The sequence below is a fragment of the Adelges cooleyi genome, unplaced genomic scaffold (assembly GCF_023614345.1).
Source record: "Adelges cooleyi isolate 19-005CV unplaced genomic scaffold, UGA_ACOO_1.1 ACOO_flye_CR_arks_rails_tigmint_CR_PRNA_306, whole genome shotgun sequence".
Lineage (NCBI taxonomy): Eukaryota > Metazoa > Arthropoda > Insecta > Hemiptera > Adelgidae > Adelges > Adelges cooleyi.
In genome coordinates this window covers 1,634,649-1,653,652 of record NW_026095977.1, presented here as the reverse complement: position 1 = coordinate 1,653,652, position 19,004 = coordinate 1,634,649, and the positions used below count along the sequence as shown (strand labels likewise).

The following is a 19,004-nucleotide window of genomic DNA, read 5'->3' as shown; positions in this document are numbered from 1 at the left end:
CGCGTAGTACGATCTTATTTTGCCAAGGTTGTCGGCGGCCCAGTCCAGCGTGCGCGCTTCGAACCAAGCATTTTCCAACCGTTTGCTTGCGCCGGACCAGTCCACGTTCACGTTGTGCACGTACATCAGATCCCTCTTAAAAGTATCGAACACGCCCATGTTGTTCATGAAAAGGCTTTTGATTTTCAACGTCTCTTCGAACCGATCGTCGCGCAACGTTGGCTGGAACACCGCGTGGTTTCTCGCCAGCAGCGACTTGGCCTCGAAATCGACGTGGCACAATATTTGTTTTAGCTCTTCGACCGTAGGATCCGGGTTCGATTTCGTTATGCTGTCGTATTCGTCAAACGTGTTACCCGCGGGGCATCCGGTCGTGGCTTTGTGCAGTTTATCAATTACATAATTGGTGGTGGCGACAATTTTTATATAGTGTTCCAGCAGATTGTTGGAACGCTGATAATACCAAGACAACATATTAATGTACAAGTTCACCAGCCACAACACGCCCGTACGCTTCACGTTGACGCTGTACAACGATGCTATCTGATATTTTACATTATGACTGTAATAACTCACGTTGCCGGTGGACAGCGTGGTTTGCGACGCATAATGGCGGTAGATTAAAAGCTTGACGAACCGCATGTGTGTCAGTCCGCTAAACAGGTACGTGCATTTTAAATCTTCATACAGTCCGTCGTTTCCGATAAGATCGACATTGCTCGGATGATTGTAACCGGTTTCCAACAGTCGTTCCGGTTGACAAAAGCACAGCATCGAACAAAAGACAATTTTTTTGAGCATTGCGGAGCGCAAAGTCACGTTTGCTTTGTGCTTTTTCGGGTGACGAAATGTTCCAACCGAAGAAATTATTTTTTATAACTGTTTGTACGATTTTAAATAATTACCGTCTACCACGTATATTTTATAATATGATTTATAACAGTCTAAAAAACGTGGCCAAAAAGTTCCACGTACATCGACTTGTTTCTTACTACCACAGCGATTGAACGGTTTTTGTTCAACTCGGTGATTTAATATTTTTTTTTACTAAAATAACGTGTTGGTGTCTCATCATTTTACAGTAACAGTACTTATTGCTCGTTTCGTATTTGTTCAGGCCACATTTTTTATTTTGACGGTTCAAAATAGGCGTTTTCTTGTAGCATAATATTATATAGAATTATTGTAATAAGACTTTTTATTTTGCGGAGTCATTTTTTCCATAAAATTCTAACAATTTTTCATACGTAGCATAGTAATATTATATATTTTTATTCCTTGCAAAATATTCATAGCTATAAAACCAATGTATCTATTGCTAACGATTTCTGATCAATAGAAAAGCTCATTGATATTAAACAAATCAGTCAGTTTAAATAAATCCCTCTTGAATACAGACACAAAAACAAATACCTTACACCGTCGATAAACCAGAATTTTTTCGGCATCGCTTCGAAGCTTAAGTGATTAAAAATATAGAAGCAAATTTAAAAGAATATCGATAGACAAATAGTTTAAAAAATGTATTAGACTGAAACGCTAACATGGGAAAAGAGGACATAATATATGTATGTACGTAAGATGGATTCTTACTATATTAATATGAATGTGTTATTGGGCCGGATACAAGAAATTGCATGGATTAGAGTTGATAAGAGATAAGAGATATGTTATAAGAGATTGGAAATAGGTGATAAGAGATAACAAACAAGTTAAGTTACTTATAAGATAGTTGCGGTAAAAGTTGATTGGTATAAAAGAGCTATTCCAAATATTATGAGATTTAAGATCTCAAAGAGTTATGTAAATTTATATCATTCTCATTTAAAAACAAAATATAAATTTAAGATATTTTCAAATTAAATCAACTTAAATCATTTCAGTTGCATTTTAAAATCAATTTGGGTTAAGTCACTTAAAATAGATAGGTAAACCACTGAATAGACTGAAATGTTTTTTATCTATGGTCATAATATAGATTACAGGGCTTTTAATTCCGTTACGCAGGTATCATTACTTTGTATTTTTATGTTATTCATTTAATCACTATAAATTCTTTCGTTATTTGAATAATATTATTATTATCTAACAATATGTCACGGTTAAATAATAATCGCCAAGCAGAAAAATTAGTTAGTTTAGTAAAACAAACAAACCACAACAATTCTTCAAACATATTTTACAAAAACAGTGAGTAGAATAATATCGTCCAAGCTTTTGATAAACGACTCCCTATATCTAGTAAAAAGCAAAAAGATTTATTAGATCTTCTACCTCTTATCTCACCAGTATACTACTCATTTTACAAAAATCAAGATCAAGAAGATACATTAACCCAGATCTGGTAGATATGAACCATTAAGTACAGTAAGTTTAAATAATACAGTGTAATACGGGGTATAGTACAGCGATGTTATTATAAATGTCATTATTTAATGTTTTGTAACTGATTGGAACATAACACTTTTCTTATTCTGGATCCATAAAAAGATATCTAAAATAGTATTAATATTAATTAACTTTAAAATTGGTTACTTTCATTTAAAAACTGAAATATGTAACATTACATCGTTATATATATATAAAAATCTCAAGATATAGGGTAGGTTAGATAGGAAAAATTGGAAAAGGGGCCCGGAAAATTGGAAAATTCGAAATTTTAGGGAAATTTTATTCCGATAGTAATAATATACAATAATATTAATTTAGCAATAACATATGTTTCTTGGCAACCTAATCTAAATGGTTGTTTAGAATGATCTCTATCCGTATTAAATTACTCTCAGTCCATATGCGAGTAATAAATAAACAAGCTTACAATGTGACTGCTCATATCGCTTAATTCCACATTCTTTTGTGTTACTATAATTGATTGGATGCTGATTTTGCGTTTTGATGTTTTCCAAGCTAAAATGCGGCTAAAAGAAATTCTGCTGAAGCAGTTCAAAAGTCCGACAAAAAGAAAAAACGTGTCGTCAAACAAGAGGTTGTTTCAAACGAAGAGTCAGATGAGCAGTCTGAACACGACAACGGTGGTGAGATCGGTGAAGAACCAAAAAAGATGCAATACCGACTAACATCCGTTGGGCCAACAATGATATTCAAAAGCTGTCGTTAACTCGATTGGAAGTGGTGCTTCCGAAAAACGACACCCTTGTGTTCCGTAATCGTTTACCGAAAATAGATTGGGACAAAGTAAAATTCGATTACTACAATAGAGAAGAGTGTCAGACAGCATTGACGACGATTCAAGACCAGCTGAGAACGCAAAATTGGGTGATCTTGCGAAAGACGCAAAACATCTGTTGGCCACCAAAGGTATTGATACAAGTCATTCCATGCAAAATCGTGTTCAAAAACCCAAGACTGCTTACATGTTGTATTTTACTGAAATTTTTCACGAGTACAAGAAGAAATATCCCGACACGATGCTACCACAACTCACGCAAATTATAGCAGAAAAATATAAAAACTTATCGCCTGATAAAAAGCAAGGCTTTGCGGATAGGGCGAATTTATTGAAGACTGAGTACACTGAACTCATCGCCAAGGCAAATGAAAAGAAAAAATCAAAATGGATTAAATTAGCCAATGAACGCGAGCAAGTTTACTTGGACCATTTGAAAAAAGATCACAAAGACGACCCTGCATTTAATATGCCGAAAAAAAGTGCGTTAACCAAAGAAGATAGGATTATTTTAGAATCTCAGTCTAGAAAACCCAAAAAGCCAACTGTAAAGAACTATAGTCTTTTCTCGACAGAAATGTTATAAGGAGATTATCTTGCCGGAATTCCTCCAAAAGAAAAAATGGCGACTGTGGCGAAAAAATGGAAATCATTTTCAGAGGAAGAAAAACAAATTAAAAATAAACACTGACCGTTATTGGACTGAATTCAATGCATATCTAAAAACATTACTAGAAGAAGAAAGGCAATTAAAAATGAACAAAATGAAAGCCAACCCGAAAAAGGCAGAATCGAAAATCGTACCTCGAATAAATGCCAGAGAGGGAATTTCAGAAAAACCGAAAAATGCATCTAAAAACAATCTGCCGACAAGTCAAATGATTCTAGTATTATTATAAGATGAAAATAAAATATATTGCTGTGTAATATTCATGTTTATTGTTTAGTGTTTACTTAATAATTCTCTACATATTTATATAAGTGGGTGTGTGTGAATTGTTATCAAAATATAAATGTATTGTGTTGATGTATGCCCCCACTCCAACATGCTTTGTCCCCAATATGCCCTGATCCCAATGTACTGGCATGTTTTAAATATATTTCTTAGGTAAAACACATTAAATAAAATTATGAAGTTGTCAGTCTGCCATTAGATAAAATTGATTATTTAAATAATCAATAATTAACCAAATAATATTCAAATAACCAAAAATATTCTAAGATATAAAAAAAATGCGGTATTATTTCGTTTTGTTAAGTCCTTAAAATTACATAATTTTGGTAAAAAAGTCAAATAGTGTACTTCGTATTGTTACTTAAGTTGTTGATTATAATATGATTAGGCGGATGACCCAAGTATTACACATTTTCGGGATTGTAATCAGTACTTTTTTGAATATTTATTTTAAAAAATGTTTCTCGTTAATCTTTAAAAATATTTTTTAATTTATCCATTAAATAAATCCATGTATTTTACCTACAATGGGTAAGTAGTAAAAATTACATTATATCCCATTTAAATAACGTACATATTATTTTTTCTTATTTCAAGATTTATCAAGTGTAAAATGTATTTACAAGTGTTTTGTTTTTGTAATTGTATGTTACTGTGCTGTGTAATAAATCTACAAACATCTTCGAACAACATACATTTAATAAAAATCAAGTGTTTTTTGTTTTGACCTAAAAAAGCATATTTTTTTGGCTAAATGTTTGGTTAAAAAAAAATAATGCAAATCTTGTTGTTTGTTTTTTAACATCATAAATATATTAAAGGAGGGTTTGAACATATTTTATATTTGTAATATCACACAAAATATGTTATATCTTATTCTTTGTCTAGTTCTCTAGTCGGATATACTTGAATTGTTAAAATAATATTTCATATTGATGGTTTTGAAAATGTACATCAGAAAGACTATCGTCTCGGTTCTTATACTAACAATAATTACAGGTAATACATACTTTGGTGCTTTGCAAATTTAATATTGTAAATGATATACACGTTATTACGAGGATCATTCAGAAAGTAAGGTTACATCATCATTTATACAAAAAACGAAAAATGCATATATTTTAATGAAATCCATAGGATATGTCACAAGTAATATAATAAAACTTAAACGCCTTCAAGTTTAATGCATTTTTGTAGCTGGGGGACCAACTTTTGTATGCCCGTGTTATAGAGCTCTTGCGCCAACCCCTTAGCTACTTTTCCACCATCTACTTCATTGTCGCGAACAAGGGAGACTTTATTTTAATGGTTTGTATCATTACGTTAATGTTTTATTATGTATTACAGACGTTGCCGGAAGACCGATGTATGGTCAGTGTTATTCATACATTTAGTTTTAACCTATACAAAATAGCAATGAAGTTTCTTATATTTTTGTAAAAGGCCGTTTATTTATAAAAACTTACCTATATGAGAGAAAAAAATAATTTAATATTAATCATTAATTCGTAAACATTGAAATATTATTGTAAAATATTTAAACGTATACTTATTGGTCGAATAAAAAACCTGCGGAGGAAACTTTTTGTACTCTAAATATATTGTCAATATGTCGTACATTACGTTTAAATAATTATTATGGACAATTCTTGTCTAGTCGAGAATTAAAAAAAAAACAAATTTAGACAATTACCAGTAGGTAAAAATGTGGATTATTTTACCTTTTTTTAGTCGACTAGTTATTTATTGTTAGTTTAATACATCATTAGCTGTATCAATATTTGTCTCTGTTATGTGGCGTGTAAGATAAGATGAGCGTTAAAATAAACAATGTGTTAGTTCTGATATTTAAATTAAATTTTATGAGATACCTATTTTATTTATTTTATATGCTTTATTATGTATATAAATAACATGTTTTTTATGCAGGAGGAAGTGGTAGTAAAAATGACAACAAAGGCAAAGGTAAAAACATTTTTTTTTTTATTTTAAAAAAAATACGTAAATAAAATACTATTAATTATCTGTTCAAAGTTAAACGAGGTTTTCCATTCTAATCCGTTAATGATTAAATTTGTATTAATTTTTTTTTGTTAAGATTAATAACCTTTTTAATTCTAATCATTTATAATAATTATAAGTATGTATTATCAACAAATTAATCTCTGTTTTTAGGCTACCTCAACACATATTGAATTGTAAACGTACCATTATAATTATTGTTAGTGATCCAATATAATTTTTTGGGAAAAACATAAAGATATCTCTTATGTCTCAAAAGGTTTTGTGATAGACGAAGACCTATGGGGTGCCCGATTAAAAGTTACCATACCCGTGATGGGGTTGGTTCTCTTCCCTTATTTCCATCCACGGCTGCCTCCACCTGGCCAACCATGTCAAAATTAGCGTTACTGAAATTTATTACTTATTCTAATGGGGGGATTTTTGGACTTAAGTAATGGTGTCACTGTGTCATCAAATACAATCATTTGTGGAAAATTGAGATCACGTTACATGGAGAAAAAAAAACATAAAAATATTGAGTTACCCATGATAAAAGAATCACCATGTCTATATATTTATTGACATTTTCATATCTTAGCTATGGCACATAACCAAAAAATTGTTAGTTACAGAAGCGTTAGTTACAAAAGCGTATCTGATAAAATATAAGAGATGAAGGAGGGTGCTGGGTCGGGGTGGGATGGGGTTGGTGGTGAGGTTGGGAATGGGGTTGGGGGTGGTAATGTGGCTGGAAATTAGCTCTGGCACATATTCGAAAAAAGCGTTACGTTGTTATCTGATAAGAGATTAGAAATGAGATACATGTTTATGTACTATTTCATTATCTATAATTCCACCACTACTCTAAATTTATTCGGTACTTCAACGAGACATGAAAATGCTCTTTCGTGGTTGCAGACTCGGCAGAAAAACTTTTATATATATATGCACCATCGGTATCATCTATTTAATATACTGTACTATATTATACAGTTATTGCAAATTTTCAATGTAAATTTGTTTGCGTTATGGTTGGTGTATGATAATTATAAACTGTGGAATAATGATTTAATGTCACCATGTGGTCATCACTTTGTGAAAACAATGAAATATTTATTTTTTAATTACTTTTCGGCGGTACTTTAAATCTATAAAAATATACCGATGTAGGAAACTTAATAAGTGTAGATTACTGACACACGTCAATACAATCGCTTGTGCACCTATGATAGCATTGAAATTTTAATGGGTTTTTAATAGTTGGCGGCTTTACATTGATCTCCATAATCGGAATTTTATTGGTTACAAAATTTGTATTGATATATTGCCTGGTAATTGTTTAAATGTTTTTTATGATTAAAATGCGTTAATGTTTTCTATTACGGCCAATGTTGGAAAACCCATGGAGGCTGAGTGTTATACAATATGTATTTCATACATAGTATATAATATAGCAGTGAAGTTTCTTATATTTGTTTAGAAAAGGTAGTTTATCATAAAAATGTACTGTTATGACACGGGAAACTAGTTTAGTTTATAATATTCTATAATTTAATAGTTCTATACTATTAATAAAAATATAAAAATTTCACTGGTATATTATATTAAAATGTGTTTTAGCCAAATTAAAAAACTGTGTAGAAAACTTCGTTGTACTCCAAACATATAGTTAACATGTCTTACAATATGTTAAGTTATTAATGGAGAATTCAAATCTAGTCGGGAATTTTTTAAAAAACAAAACTATTAAATTTAAATAACTAAGTGTTGGTGTAAAATTAAGTTGATTTTCCCTTTTTTTCGGTTGCCTAGTTTTTTTATTGTTAGTTTAATACATTATTGACTATATTGATAATTTACTCTGATATGCGGCGTAAGAAATAAAATGAGCATTTTCATCTTCCACAATCCGATAAATTTGTATTAGTTCATTATGTTAACTGTGATATTTGAATTAATTTATAAAAGATACCTTTCTCATTTATTTATTTCACTTTATTATGCATAAATAAAAAATGTTTAGATACAGGATCTGAGGGCTCTAATATAGGCAGTAAGTATACTGATTATATGGTATTTTACGAATTTTATTAAAAACATTTTTTCATTTTGTGCTAATAAGACTTACCGCACGCAGGAGTGGAATCCATTAATGTTTGGAATCCTAATCAGGAGACCGGTATGTATACTTTTAGAGTCTTTTTTTATTTTTTTGTACAAATATCTATTATTTGGTAGTATGTTAACTATGGAGAATTCTAGTCTAGTCGAGTTTTTTTTAAGAAAAACAAAGCTAATAAATTTAAACAACTAAGAGTATGTATAAAATTAAGTTGATTTTTCCTTTTCTTAGTCGACTAGTAATTTATTGTTAGTATAATACGTTAGCATAGTTATTTTATGAGAATGTTATATTCAGGAAAGGCAATAGCAACAACCGAATCGGAGGAAGGTATGTATACTTTTGTAATCTATTTAGATTTTTTTTATAAATATATGTTATTTTTTGTTAAATTTATCATTTTATATGGAATTTAGAGTATTCAAAATGCTACAATGTAAATGTCCGAAATTTACAGTATGTAGGGTATCCACGACCCTATATTAATTACGTAGATTTAAAAATGTCTATTATATATAAGTACAAATAGATACATGCTAAAACAATTAAATACACTTTAATTAAGTTTTGATACGAAATAGTAAATTTGAGGGATGAAGAAAAAATTTGTTTTCACTTTGCACAACAATTCCAGTAGAAATTATTATTAAGTTTGTCATAGTTTTAGTATATACATAAAATAATAAACGTTTCATTATTATACCCTTTCTTGTAACTTTATACAATATATAATTTTTTGATTCTGTTTTTCTTGCAGTTGTGGAGCGACCGATAGGTACATCAATAATTATGTTCTTATAAATTATTCTATTATTTTCCTATAGTTCTAATTTTTTTCTTACAAAGTTGTACGTTACACTTGAGTTATAAAATAAACACTTTTTTTTAGTGTGCAAGACTTGCGGAGGTAATAGCAAATGTTTTTAAATAATTATTTTACTTTTATTTGTAACATAAAAATGTAAAAAAAATACTATTAGTTATTTTAACTATTAAAAGTCAAACAAGGTTTTCCATTGGACATAATAGATATACTGCATTATTTTAAGGCATCTTATTGTTTTTATTGTTAATATCTCTTAATTTTATGATATTACATTACAGTAACTTTTTCCTAATATATATTTTTTTTTCATATTTTAGAACACAACAAGATAGATCAGAGATGTAAGGGCTAAGTATTTTAATCGATAAACTTTGCACTTATACAATATTTATGTAATATATTTTTTTTTAATCACAATATTTAATCGTCCAGATCCTTTATTTTATAAAAAATACAACCAACGATCTATAATGATTAAGTTATCTAAATGATATTTTTAATCGATTCAAACTTAACCAAACATAGTAGAATTCATTTTTCTAATTTATACTATTAGCTGAATATAATATTTACTTGCACAAGTCTACAGACAAAAATACTCTTCCAACACCATTTTTCTACTTTATAATTATTTATCTAATAATGAAAACCTTTATTACAGTTAATGTCCAAGAAAATTAATTTTAAAAAAATATTGTTTTGTTTCAGTTTGCACCTATTGTAGTAAGTTAAAAGTTTTTTTAAAATTTTTTTACTATGTCTTTTTGAAATATAAAACACCCGGACAGTATTACTTAAATTGAAAGAATGCGAGTAAGCGAATGGGACTTTCAACTAATCAAGAAACGGCTTTATTAAAGGTTTTCACATAGGTATAACATATTATATTTTAACAGCTTGCGTACGAGTCCATCACACCACGGGATACATTTTTATTACTAAGGTGGCTAATAAACATATCAAGTTTCTGGCTAATATTTTAGTGTTTTCAAAATATCTGGCCCAAAACAATTCATGGAGAATCTGGCCCCTTAAATTATTGAATTTATTATTCATTTCCATTTTGAACGTTTTGTATACAACATTAATGCCCCCATCCTATCTCTCACCCCCCTATCTCTACCCCTATCTCCTTTCCTTATCTCTTATCACTCTTATCAGATAAATCAGCTGTTATTTTTCGTTATACATCGTTATGATGTATACTTTTGACATTTTATTTTGATAAAAATGTCAAAAGTATACAAAGCCGTAATATAGTTAAGCAATTTGGTTTTCTATAGTGAGAATTGTTGAATATTATTGATAATTATTGTAATAACAGATTTATGTTATATTTCCTAAATATTGTTATTGAAGTCTTCTGGAGACATATAACTTATGATTCAAAATATTTTTCATTGTTCGTTAATAATAAAATTAAATAGAAAATAGAGTAGCTAAAAACATTGATACTATGATGATAAATTCCAATAACAATGTTATACAAGGTCACTGTAAAATATCATAGTATAATATATTACAGAGGACCTTACTTGGCCTTACCTAACCTAACCTAATTGAATTTTTTTTTAAATTATCTTTTATTTTGTACTAATACAGAGCAGCCAATCAAAGTATATTGGAAAGTACCTGAGATTGAACCCAGTATGTATAGTTTTTTAGTCTTTCGAATATTGTGTACAAGTATAATTATTTGGTTAAATGTTATCATTTTGTATGGATTTTTGGATTTTTTAACTGTTTTGTTACAAGCTATGGATTATTTTTTTTCACCAGTTATTTAAATAGAAAAGTGTATGCTAGCAGAATAAGTGTAGAGAATTCAGACTAACTATTTTTCAATGAGCACAACAATTATTTTATGAATTATTGTTTATTTTGCATTATTAATCATTTATTTAAAATGCTTATTAGATATTTTGAAATGTATAACCATTGTTAGTTGACAAATTGTAACTATAAAAATAAGTTATTTAACATAGCAAATAATCTTATACACATTTAAACAAAATTATCTGAATGATTTCTTAGGTATTGCAAAATGTATAAAATATAATGATTTAGTTAGCAAATAATTTGAAAATAAAAAATAAATCAACGAAAATAACAAAAAACTCGATTAAGAAGTAAAAAACAACTTGGTGTTTCTTGAGTTGGTCAATTTTTTTGATAAAATGTGTGAACAGATTTTGACGAAAAAAACAATAAGGTTATCCCAGATTTGGTCTTAAAATAAACATTTTTTTTCAGAGTGCCAGTATTGTAAAGGTAATTGTATATGAAATAATATTAATTAACAGTTTAAAGTTAAAATGAGGGTTTCAATTTAACATATAAAGTAATCGGAGATATGCGATGTGATATATTTTCTTCCACTCAAATCCGTTAATGACTAAATAGCATTGATAATATAATAAAAAAATATTGTACATCCAAGGTTATGTATACATTTTTATGTTCGTAACGTATTGGTTAAAGACATCTTAGTATTTAATATTTGATTAAAAAATTGAAAATATTACTTTACGTTAAGTTTAGCCTAATATATTTTTTTCATTTTTTAGCACCTAACAGGAGAGACCAGAAATGTAAGAGCTAATTTTTTAGTTAAATTGATAAACTTTAAATTAATATAATATTTATGTGGAGTTTATTAGTTGTGAAATAACGTCTAATGATCTATATCGATTTAGTTACCTAAATTATATTTTAAATCAATACTTACTTAACTGAACATAGTGGAATCTACTTTTCTAATTTATGTTATTAACCGAGTATAATATTTACTTGCACAGGTCTACAGAAAAAAATACTCTTCCAATAACATTTTTCCACTAAATAATTATTTATCTAATAATTTTATTACAGTTAAAGTCCAAGACATAAAATTAAAAAAAAAAATGTTTCGTTTCAGATTGCGTTAAATGTAGTAAGTTAAAAGCTTTTTTTAACATTTTTAATATGTCTTTATTAAATACAAATTATACGAAGTCATATAAAAATTTGATTTTCTATTGTAAATTGTTGAAAATGATCGATAATTATTCTAATGACAGATTTATGTTAAATTCCCTAAATATTGTCTGAACGTTGTTATTGAAGTTATTAAAATTAATTAGTAAATAGGGTAGCTAAAAACAGCGATATATGGTATTTTACTTTTTATGTAACTTTTTTTTAATATGTTTTTTTCTCTTACTAATATATCATTCACTGCGTGCAGACAAGCTAGTCAGCAATGAGTTCCTGAACGGTATGTATACTTTTGTAATCTTTTTCGATTATTATTTTGTTAAATTTTAACATTTTATATTAATTTTGGAGTATTCAAAACGCTGCAATTTAAAAGTTCAAATTTTAAACAATCTTGACGGTATCTCATGGAACTCAGTTTTGGTTTATTTGTTACACTATCGTAGATTTTAAAATTGCTTTATAAATAAATGTAAAACCAACGTTAATTGACGAATTGTAATTATGAAAAAAAAAAAGATTTAAAACAGTAAATAATGTGAATACAAATTTAAACTAAATCATCTGAATGAGAACAATTGAAAGAATACTGTAACCATATATATAATATTTAATTATTGCTCATATTGGTTGAAAGAATATAACATTATTTAAGCATCACAATAAAAGCGTATACTTTTAAATTGTTAAATTAAATTGTGGTCAAACCATCAAATTTTAATTAATAGATAGAATATATTAAATTGTATTATTATACCGTTCAACTGTAACCATGTAAAATATTTAATTGTTTGATTATATAAATTTTTATTTTTGCAGATGACAGACAGAAAGGTACATAAATTATTATATTCTTAAATAATACAAATTATTGGTTTCTTCTTACAAAAACTATTGTGTAAGGAAACCACTTTGAGTTTCTTTTGGCATCCAATTGCTGAAGACTATATTCATACTAATATATTTATAGCAATTATTTTTAAAATACAAAAATTATCAAAACTAACAAAAAAATCGATTAATAAGTAAGGAAACCACTTTGAGTGTCTTTTGTTTGTCGATTTTCTGATAAAATATGTAAACCAATTTAGACAATAAGTTTATCCTAGATTTGATCTTGCCTAATTCAATTCTCGAGCGATTCATTTTTCTGTAAATTGAAGTTTAAATTAAGTTGTTTCAATTATTATTTTTTTTTTTATTGGTTTTGATAAGTTGACTTAAATTATAAAATGAACACTTTTTTTTCCAGTGTGCAAACATAGTGATTGCCAAGGTAATAACAAGTATTTTTAATTAATGTTATGATTTACTTTAATAAAATATGTAAATAAAATTATAAAACTATATGTAAATTAAAAGTTTCAATTATTTAATTGGAACCCTGTTAACTTTAAATCGGATAACATATGCGGGTTGATATTTTTGTAATTCTGATTCGTTAATGATTTAATAACAATTTATAATATAAATATTGTATAACCATGTGCAAGTATTGAAGTTTCTAAAGGGTTTACTGAATTGGTTAACGACATCTTAGTTTTTAATTGAGAATTTGTATTATATTGATGGTAATATCTTACTATAAGTTTAGCCTAATAAATATATTTTTTCCATATTTTAGCAGTTAACAAGAGCAACCAAAAATGTAAGAGATAATTAGTGTAATTTATAAACTTTGCATAAAGATAATATTTATGTTGAATTTATTTATTTATGAAATAACATCCAATGATCTATAATGGTTTAGTTGTCTAAATGATATTTTTAATCCATACTAGCTTAAGTTAACATGGTAGAATTCATTTTTATAATTTATATTGTAAGCTAAGTATAATATTTACTGGCACAGGACCACTTAAAAATTACTCTTTCAATGCCTTTTTTTAACTAAATAATTATTTTCGCTAAAAATTAAAAACATTATTATAATAAATATCCAAAAATATTTATTAAAAAAATATTTTTATGTTTCAGTTTGCGTTAATTGTAGTAAGTTAAAAGTTGTTTAAACATTTTTTATAATTGCTCTATTAAATGCAAATTGTACAAGTCTTGTAATTGTTAGGTTGTAGTAATATTAAAAGTTTTTTAACAAATTTTTAATATGCCTTTAATAAATAAAAGTTATTCAAAGTCATATTATAGTAGTTAAGCATTTTGGTTTTCTAGTGAGAATAGTTGAAAATGATTGATAGTTATTGTAATGGCAGTTTTATGTTAAATTTTCTAAATATTGTCTGAGCTTTATCATTGAAGTCTAGGGACATAAATATTATTATAATTAAAACTATTTATGGGTGTATGTTACTAAATTAAATGGTAAATAAAATGGCTAAAACCATTGGTAGTATAATTTCGTGATATTTTATTTTCAGATAAACAGCTTAAATGACATAATATGTAAGTACTAAGTATAGTTTTACTCATTTTTTATTGCGTGGTTTAAATTATGAATTATTTATTATACATTTTGTTTTTTTGTGTTATAATTTAATGTTTTATATTCAGAATGCTGGACCGTCATTCACTTTCACTCCGATAGAAAAATAATAATTTCATTCTATAGTAATATATGTTATAGTTATTTTAACTATTGTATTCATATCTAACGCATTGATTTGTTGTAAAGAGTCTTAATTATCTTTTTAGTGTTACACAATTATTCAGTTTCCAAATATTAATAATAGTTATAAAATATAAACGATTAAATTGTAATTAGTTTGTATTTCCTATCATCGTTTTTAATAACTTCATTGATTTAAAATATTTAATTAGTTACATAACAAATAAACATAATAATATGATATTATTATAACTATACAAATGTATTTTGCTTTGACTTATTAAATTTCTTTAGTAAATATGGTGAACATTTACATAGCGTATTATGTCACTGTAAAAAAGAGTTTGATAAAAAAATTAACATAGAGCCTAATGGAAAATATAAACTTCAAAGCTCATATTCAGAAAGTTGCAAAAGGAGACATTGGCCCTTCTTGCTCCTAGCCACAGATATATTCCTTATGAATTTCCACTCAATCCAGACATTTTCCTAAAATTTTAGTAGGTTAAAGTTGACTTTATTTTTTATTTTAATTAATGAGCACAATTTTATGAATGTCCGTAATATTGTTCTTTGAACACTATATACTGTATACCCTAAGTTATTTTTCGTTAAAATTTTAAAATTAAAAATAATATGTTTACCCGTTACCACAACTCTTCGATCAATATAATTGCTGCATTATTAAAGAAATATAGTGTATACTTGGTTATATACTATAAGTCTCAGTTATATTTGTGAGTATTGCAATAAATATATATATATATATATATATTAAAATTGTCCACGGCAGTTTTCTTCTACTATAAGATGTAGAGGAACAATTATGTTTTCACTCTAGACTAATTTATTCAATTGTTTCTTCTCATAACGTTAGAAATATATTGTCATGCAATCTCTCTAATCACAAAGCACCCCCCCCCCCATCTATCCGGTCATAACCTCCTCTCAAAATGATAAGTAAAATATTTATTTTATTTATATTAAACTGAAAATTTGTCAGTAGTTAGAACTCATATGTATCCATAACATATTAAACGAAGAAAAAAATTCTTATAACGATTTCCGACCCCCGGTGGACCGTTTGTTTATCAAAACTCATGATATTATATTATATTTTATTTTAATAATGGAATACAGGCCAAGGCCCAGTGACATATGAAATATGTACATAAGTTAATCACAGTAAATATTAGAATGTATGCATAATAATAATAAATAGAAAATGATAAAAGTATCAAAAAATGAATGCTCAACGGAAACTAAGCTTATTTTAATGAGAGAAAGAACAGTCAGTATTGGTTTTACCCAACTAATACCTACTTTATTTTTTAGAAATATTAAAATAATAAGAATAATTAAGGGCATTGCGTAGTGCAGAGGATACTTCAGCTGTCAAGCGGCACAAGAGAATATCTGTGTCCGTTAGACAAGCATTATTTTGAAATTGATTTTATCACTTAAACAATGATATTGCTTGAAGATCTGCTGTATCGGCTGATTGGCATTCGGTTGTAACCACCCGGTACCCCTAACCCCATATGCTCATACTCTAATGCGCTGCATTAGATAAATTATTAAATATAATATTTTATGTTGTAGTCAAAAATCCAAAAAAAAAACAATGCTAAAAATATCATAACGCCAATATTATATTCGCTGTGGTTGTTCATATCAAGTATATGATCTTTTTTTGCTTTTTTAGAGTCAAAACTATGTAAACCATGTTCTTAAGTAGTTAAAAATTATAATTATACGATTCTTGGAGGTGATGTGATTTATTTACATCGCAACAGTCGTTGTAGGAACGACACGTTAACTTTGCTAACAACATATTTTCACGTTAGAAAATAACCGTGCAATTTAAAACCATTGAAATTTTAGGAAAATATTATATTAAGTCTTAGAACTTAGACTGGCATACTTCCCTGCTTTATGGAAATTCTCAATCATCATTATGATCCCCAAGCCTGGCAAACCTCCCGACTCTCCCGAATCATATAGGCCCATTAGTCTTCTTCCGCTATTTTCAAAAATGTTTGAAAGAATTATCCTAAAACGTATCCTTCCTACCGTAGAAGAGAGCATACCTAATACCCAATTTGGATTTCGTCATAACCACTCCACAATACACCAAGTCCATCGCCTAGTGGATAAAATATCCTATACTCTTGAAAAAAAGCTCATTTGCACAGCTGCCTTCCTTGACGTGTCTCAGGCATTTGACAGAGTATGGCATAATGGCCTACTCTTCAAACTCAAATCTATTCTTCCACCATACAATTTTCTTTTATTTAAATCTTATCTAGAAAACAGACATTTCGCTGTTCGATCTGGCTTCTCCTTATCCGAAGTATCACCAATCCACGCGGGAGTACCTCAAGGATCGGTATCTGCGTCTCTACTTTTCAATTTATTCACCTCAGATCAACGTACCACCCCTAACACTACGACTGGTGACTTTGCCGATGACAAGGCGCTTCTAGCCATCCATTCCGACCCTGAAATAGCTTCAAACCTCGTACAAAATCATCTCAATCTCCTTTCAACATGGTACAAAGACTGGGGGATTAACTTACTTGGGCAACCCATACCCATAGCAAAAGACTTACCTTAAATAACCGCTCTCGCCAATTACGGTATCTCCTCACGTCACAACATCTCAACCTAAAAAAACAAGCTCCTACTATATAAACTCCTACTCAAACCGATCTGGACATACGGTATCCAACCGTGGGATGCAGCCAAACCGTCCAACTTAAATAAAATACAAGTCTTCCAATCAAAATGTCTACGCCAAATAACCAAAGCTCCTTACTATGTTTCTAACGACACTCTACATAGAGATCTAGCCATTTCAACAGTCCAAAACGTTGCAAAAACTTTCTACAAACGCACACACTCCAAATTCCGCAGCCATCGTAATCCCGTGATTTCCGAACTATCCACCAACGCAATTCCTGGTGACCCCAGAAGGCGACTTAAACGTACCTGGTGTCGTGACCTACTAAATTAATTACATACTAAACTAACTCAATCTCATTTTCTCACAATAGCACATTAAAATAAACTCCTGCCCTTAAGTGCCTCCAATGGGTGGCTTCTTCTCTCCTGCCTCAAGCCACGTCTCTTCCATCACATACGCTTATTGTAAAAAAAAAAATAATAATTACAGATCGTGTATATTTTAATAATAAATGTTAAAAAAAAAAAATCCAAGAAAAAGGATTGTTAGCGTTTTAAAAAAAAAAACATTTATCTAAAAATGCCTTTTAAGTGTAATACGTAAAATAAAAATAATTAGACATATTAGGGCATTTGCTATAATTATTGAAACATCGAGATTCTACCGCGCAAGAAATAAAATAGGTCAAACATATAAGTACAATAACAACTGCAAAACCAAATATGTAAAGAAAAACACCTCGTTTTCGATAAAAAAAATAAAACCATATAAATTGTTTTTGTAAACTACGAAGATTCTTATAATATTCAAAGTTTGCGATACCCATATGAACTTACCATTTGTTTACATTACAACGCAACAGTCGCTGTGAAAAACAACTCAGTTTTGGTAAAAAAAAAACAACAATACAATATAGGATTACAGTTTACACGATGAATGATTTTATAAAAACTTCTTGTAATAAGTTATAATTATAAAGCATTTCCGATTTAGGAAAACGCAATACATAAGTTGTATGTAAATAAAAAAAAAAATAGGTACTCTCCACAGTTATTATTACAAGAACGTTCTATAATACAATCAAACACAAGCATTAAAAAAAAATTGCTACAAAAAAAGCTCGATTTTTACATTTGTTTACATTGCCTCAATCCAGGCAGATAACAATTTACCTTCAATTAAAAAAAACTACAATAAACCCTATCACATTTTATTGTAAAAATTGACAATTCTTATTATGTTAAAACATAAAAGATTACATTACAAATCAAGTTAACATACGCTCTAATAAATGTATCTTTAGACTTTGCACGGTGAATGTAATAGACGTTTTAATAGAAATTTAAAATTTACAATAAAAACTAAGTATATTATTTTATTAAAGTAAAAATGTTTTAATCATTTTTGTACCTTAATGTTTATGCCATTTATTTTCTCACATTATGTTACAATAATTTTAAATATATTTTTAAATTTGCATTTAATACTTATTATAAATAGCGAACATAATGATACCTCTTTTTCTTAAACATCTTGAAATATCAAACAAAAAATTACAATTTAAATCTTTACTGATTTGGGAAATATGTATTTCCTCAAAAAGTGATTTAAAATTGGTAAGACCCGTTTATTATATTTTGATTTTTGTGCTGTAGTCACTAATCGCAGTAATGTAGTCAATT

At 28.4% G+C, this 19,004-nt stretch overlaps 1 protein-coding gene, 1 long non-coding RNA gene and 1 pseudogene across 2 annotated transcripts; all 3 read left to right on the top strand.

Annotated features, from left to right (window-relative positions):
- Positions 1-2,755: 2,755 nt before the first annotated feature.
- On the top strand, positions 2,756-4,086 carry LOC126839551 (upstream-binding factor 1-like protein 1; annotated as a pseudogene).
- A 943-nt stretch (positions 4,087-5,029) lies between these two features.
- Positions 5,030-11,696, top strand: LOC126839550 (uncharacterized). Its single transcript, XM_050574914.1, has 13 exons — positions 5,030-5,141; positions 5,490-5,513; positions 6,072-6,107; positions 8,170-8,199; positions 8,284-8,325; positions 8,566-8,598; positions 9,026-9,043; positions 9,158-9,175; positions 9,412-9,435; positions 9,803-9,817; positions 10,697-10,741; positions 11,348-11,365; positions 11,662-11,696. The coding sequence occupies exons 1-13, from the start codon at positions 5,078-5,080 to the stop codon at positions 11,694-11,696; spliced, it is 402 nt and encodes a 133-aa protein (XP_050430871.1). The 5' UTR covers positions 5,030-5,077.
- A 1,996-nt stretch (positions 11,697-13,692) lies between these two features.
- On the top strand, positions 13,693-14,714 carry LOC126839598 (uncharacterized). The gene is made up of 4 exons (XR_007685923.1): positions 13,693-13,718; positions 14,048-14,062; positions 14,449-14,473; positions 14,582-14,714. It is a non-coding gene; the product is annotated as an uncharacterized LOC126839598 (long non-coding RNA).
- The last annotated feature ends 4,290 nt before the right edge of the window (positions 14,715-19,004 follow it).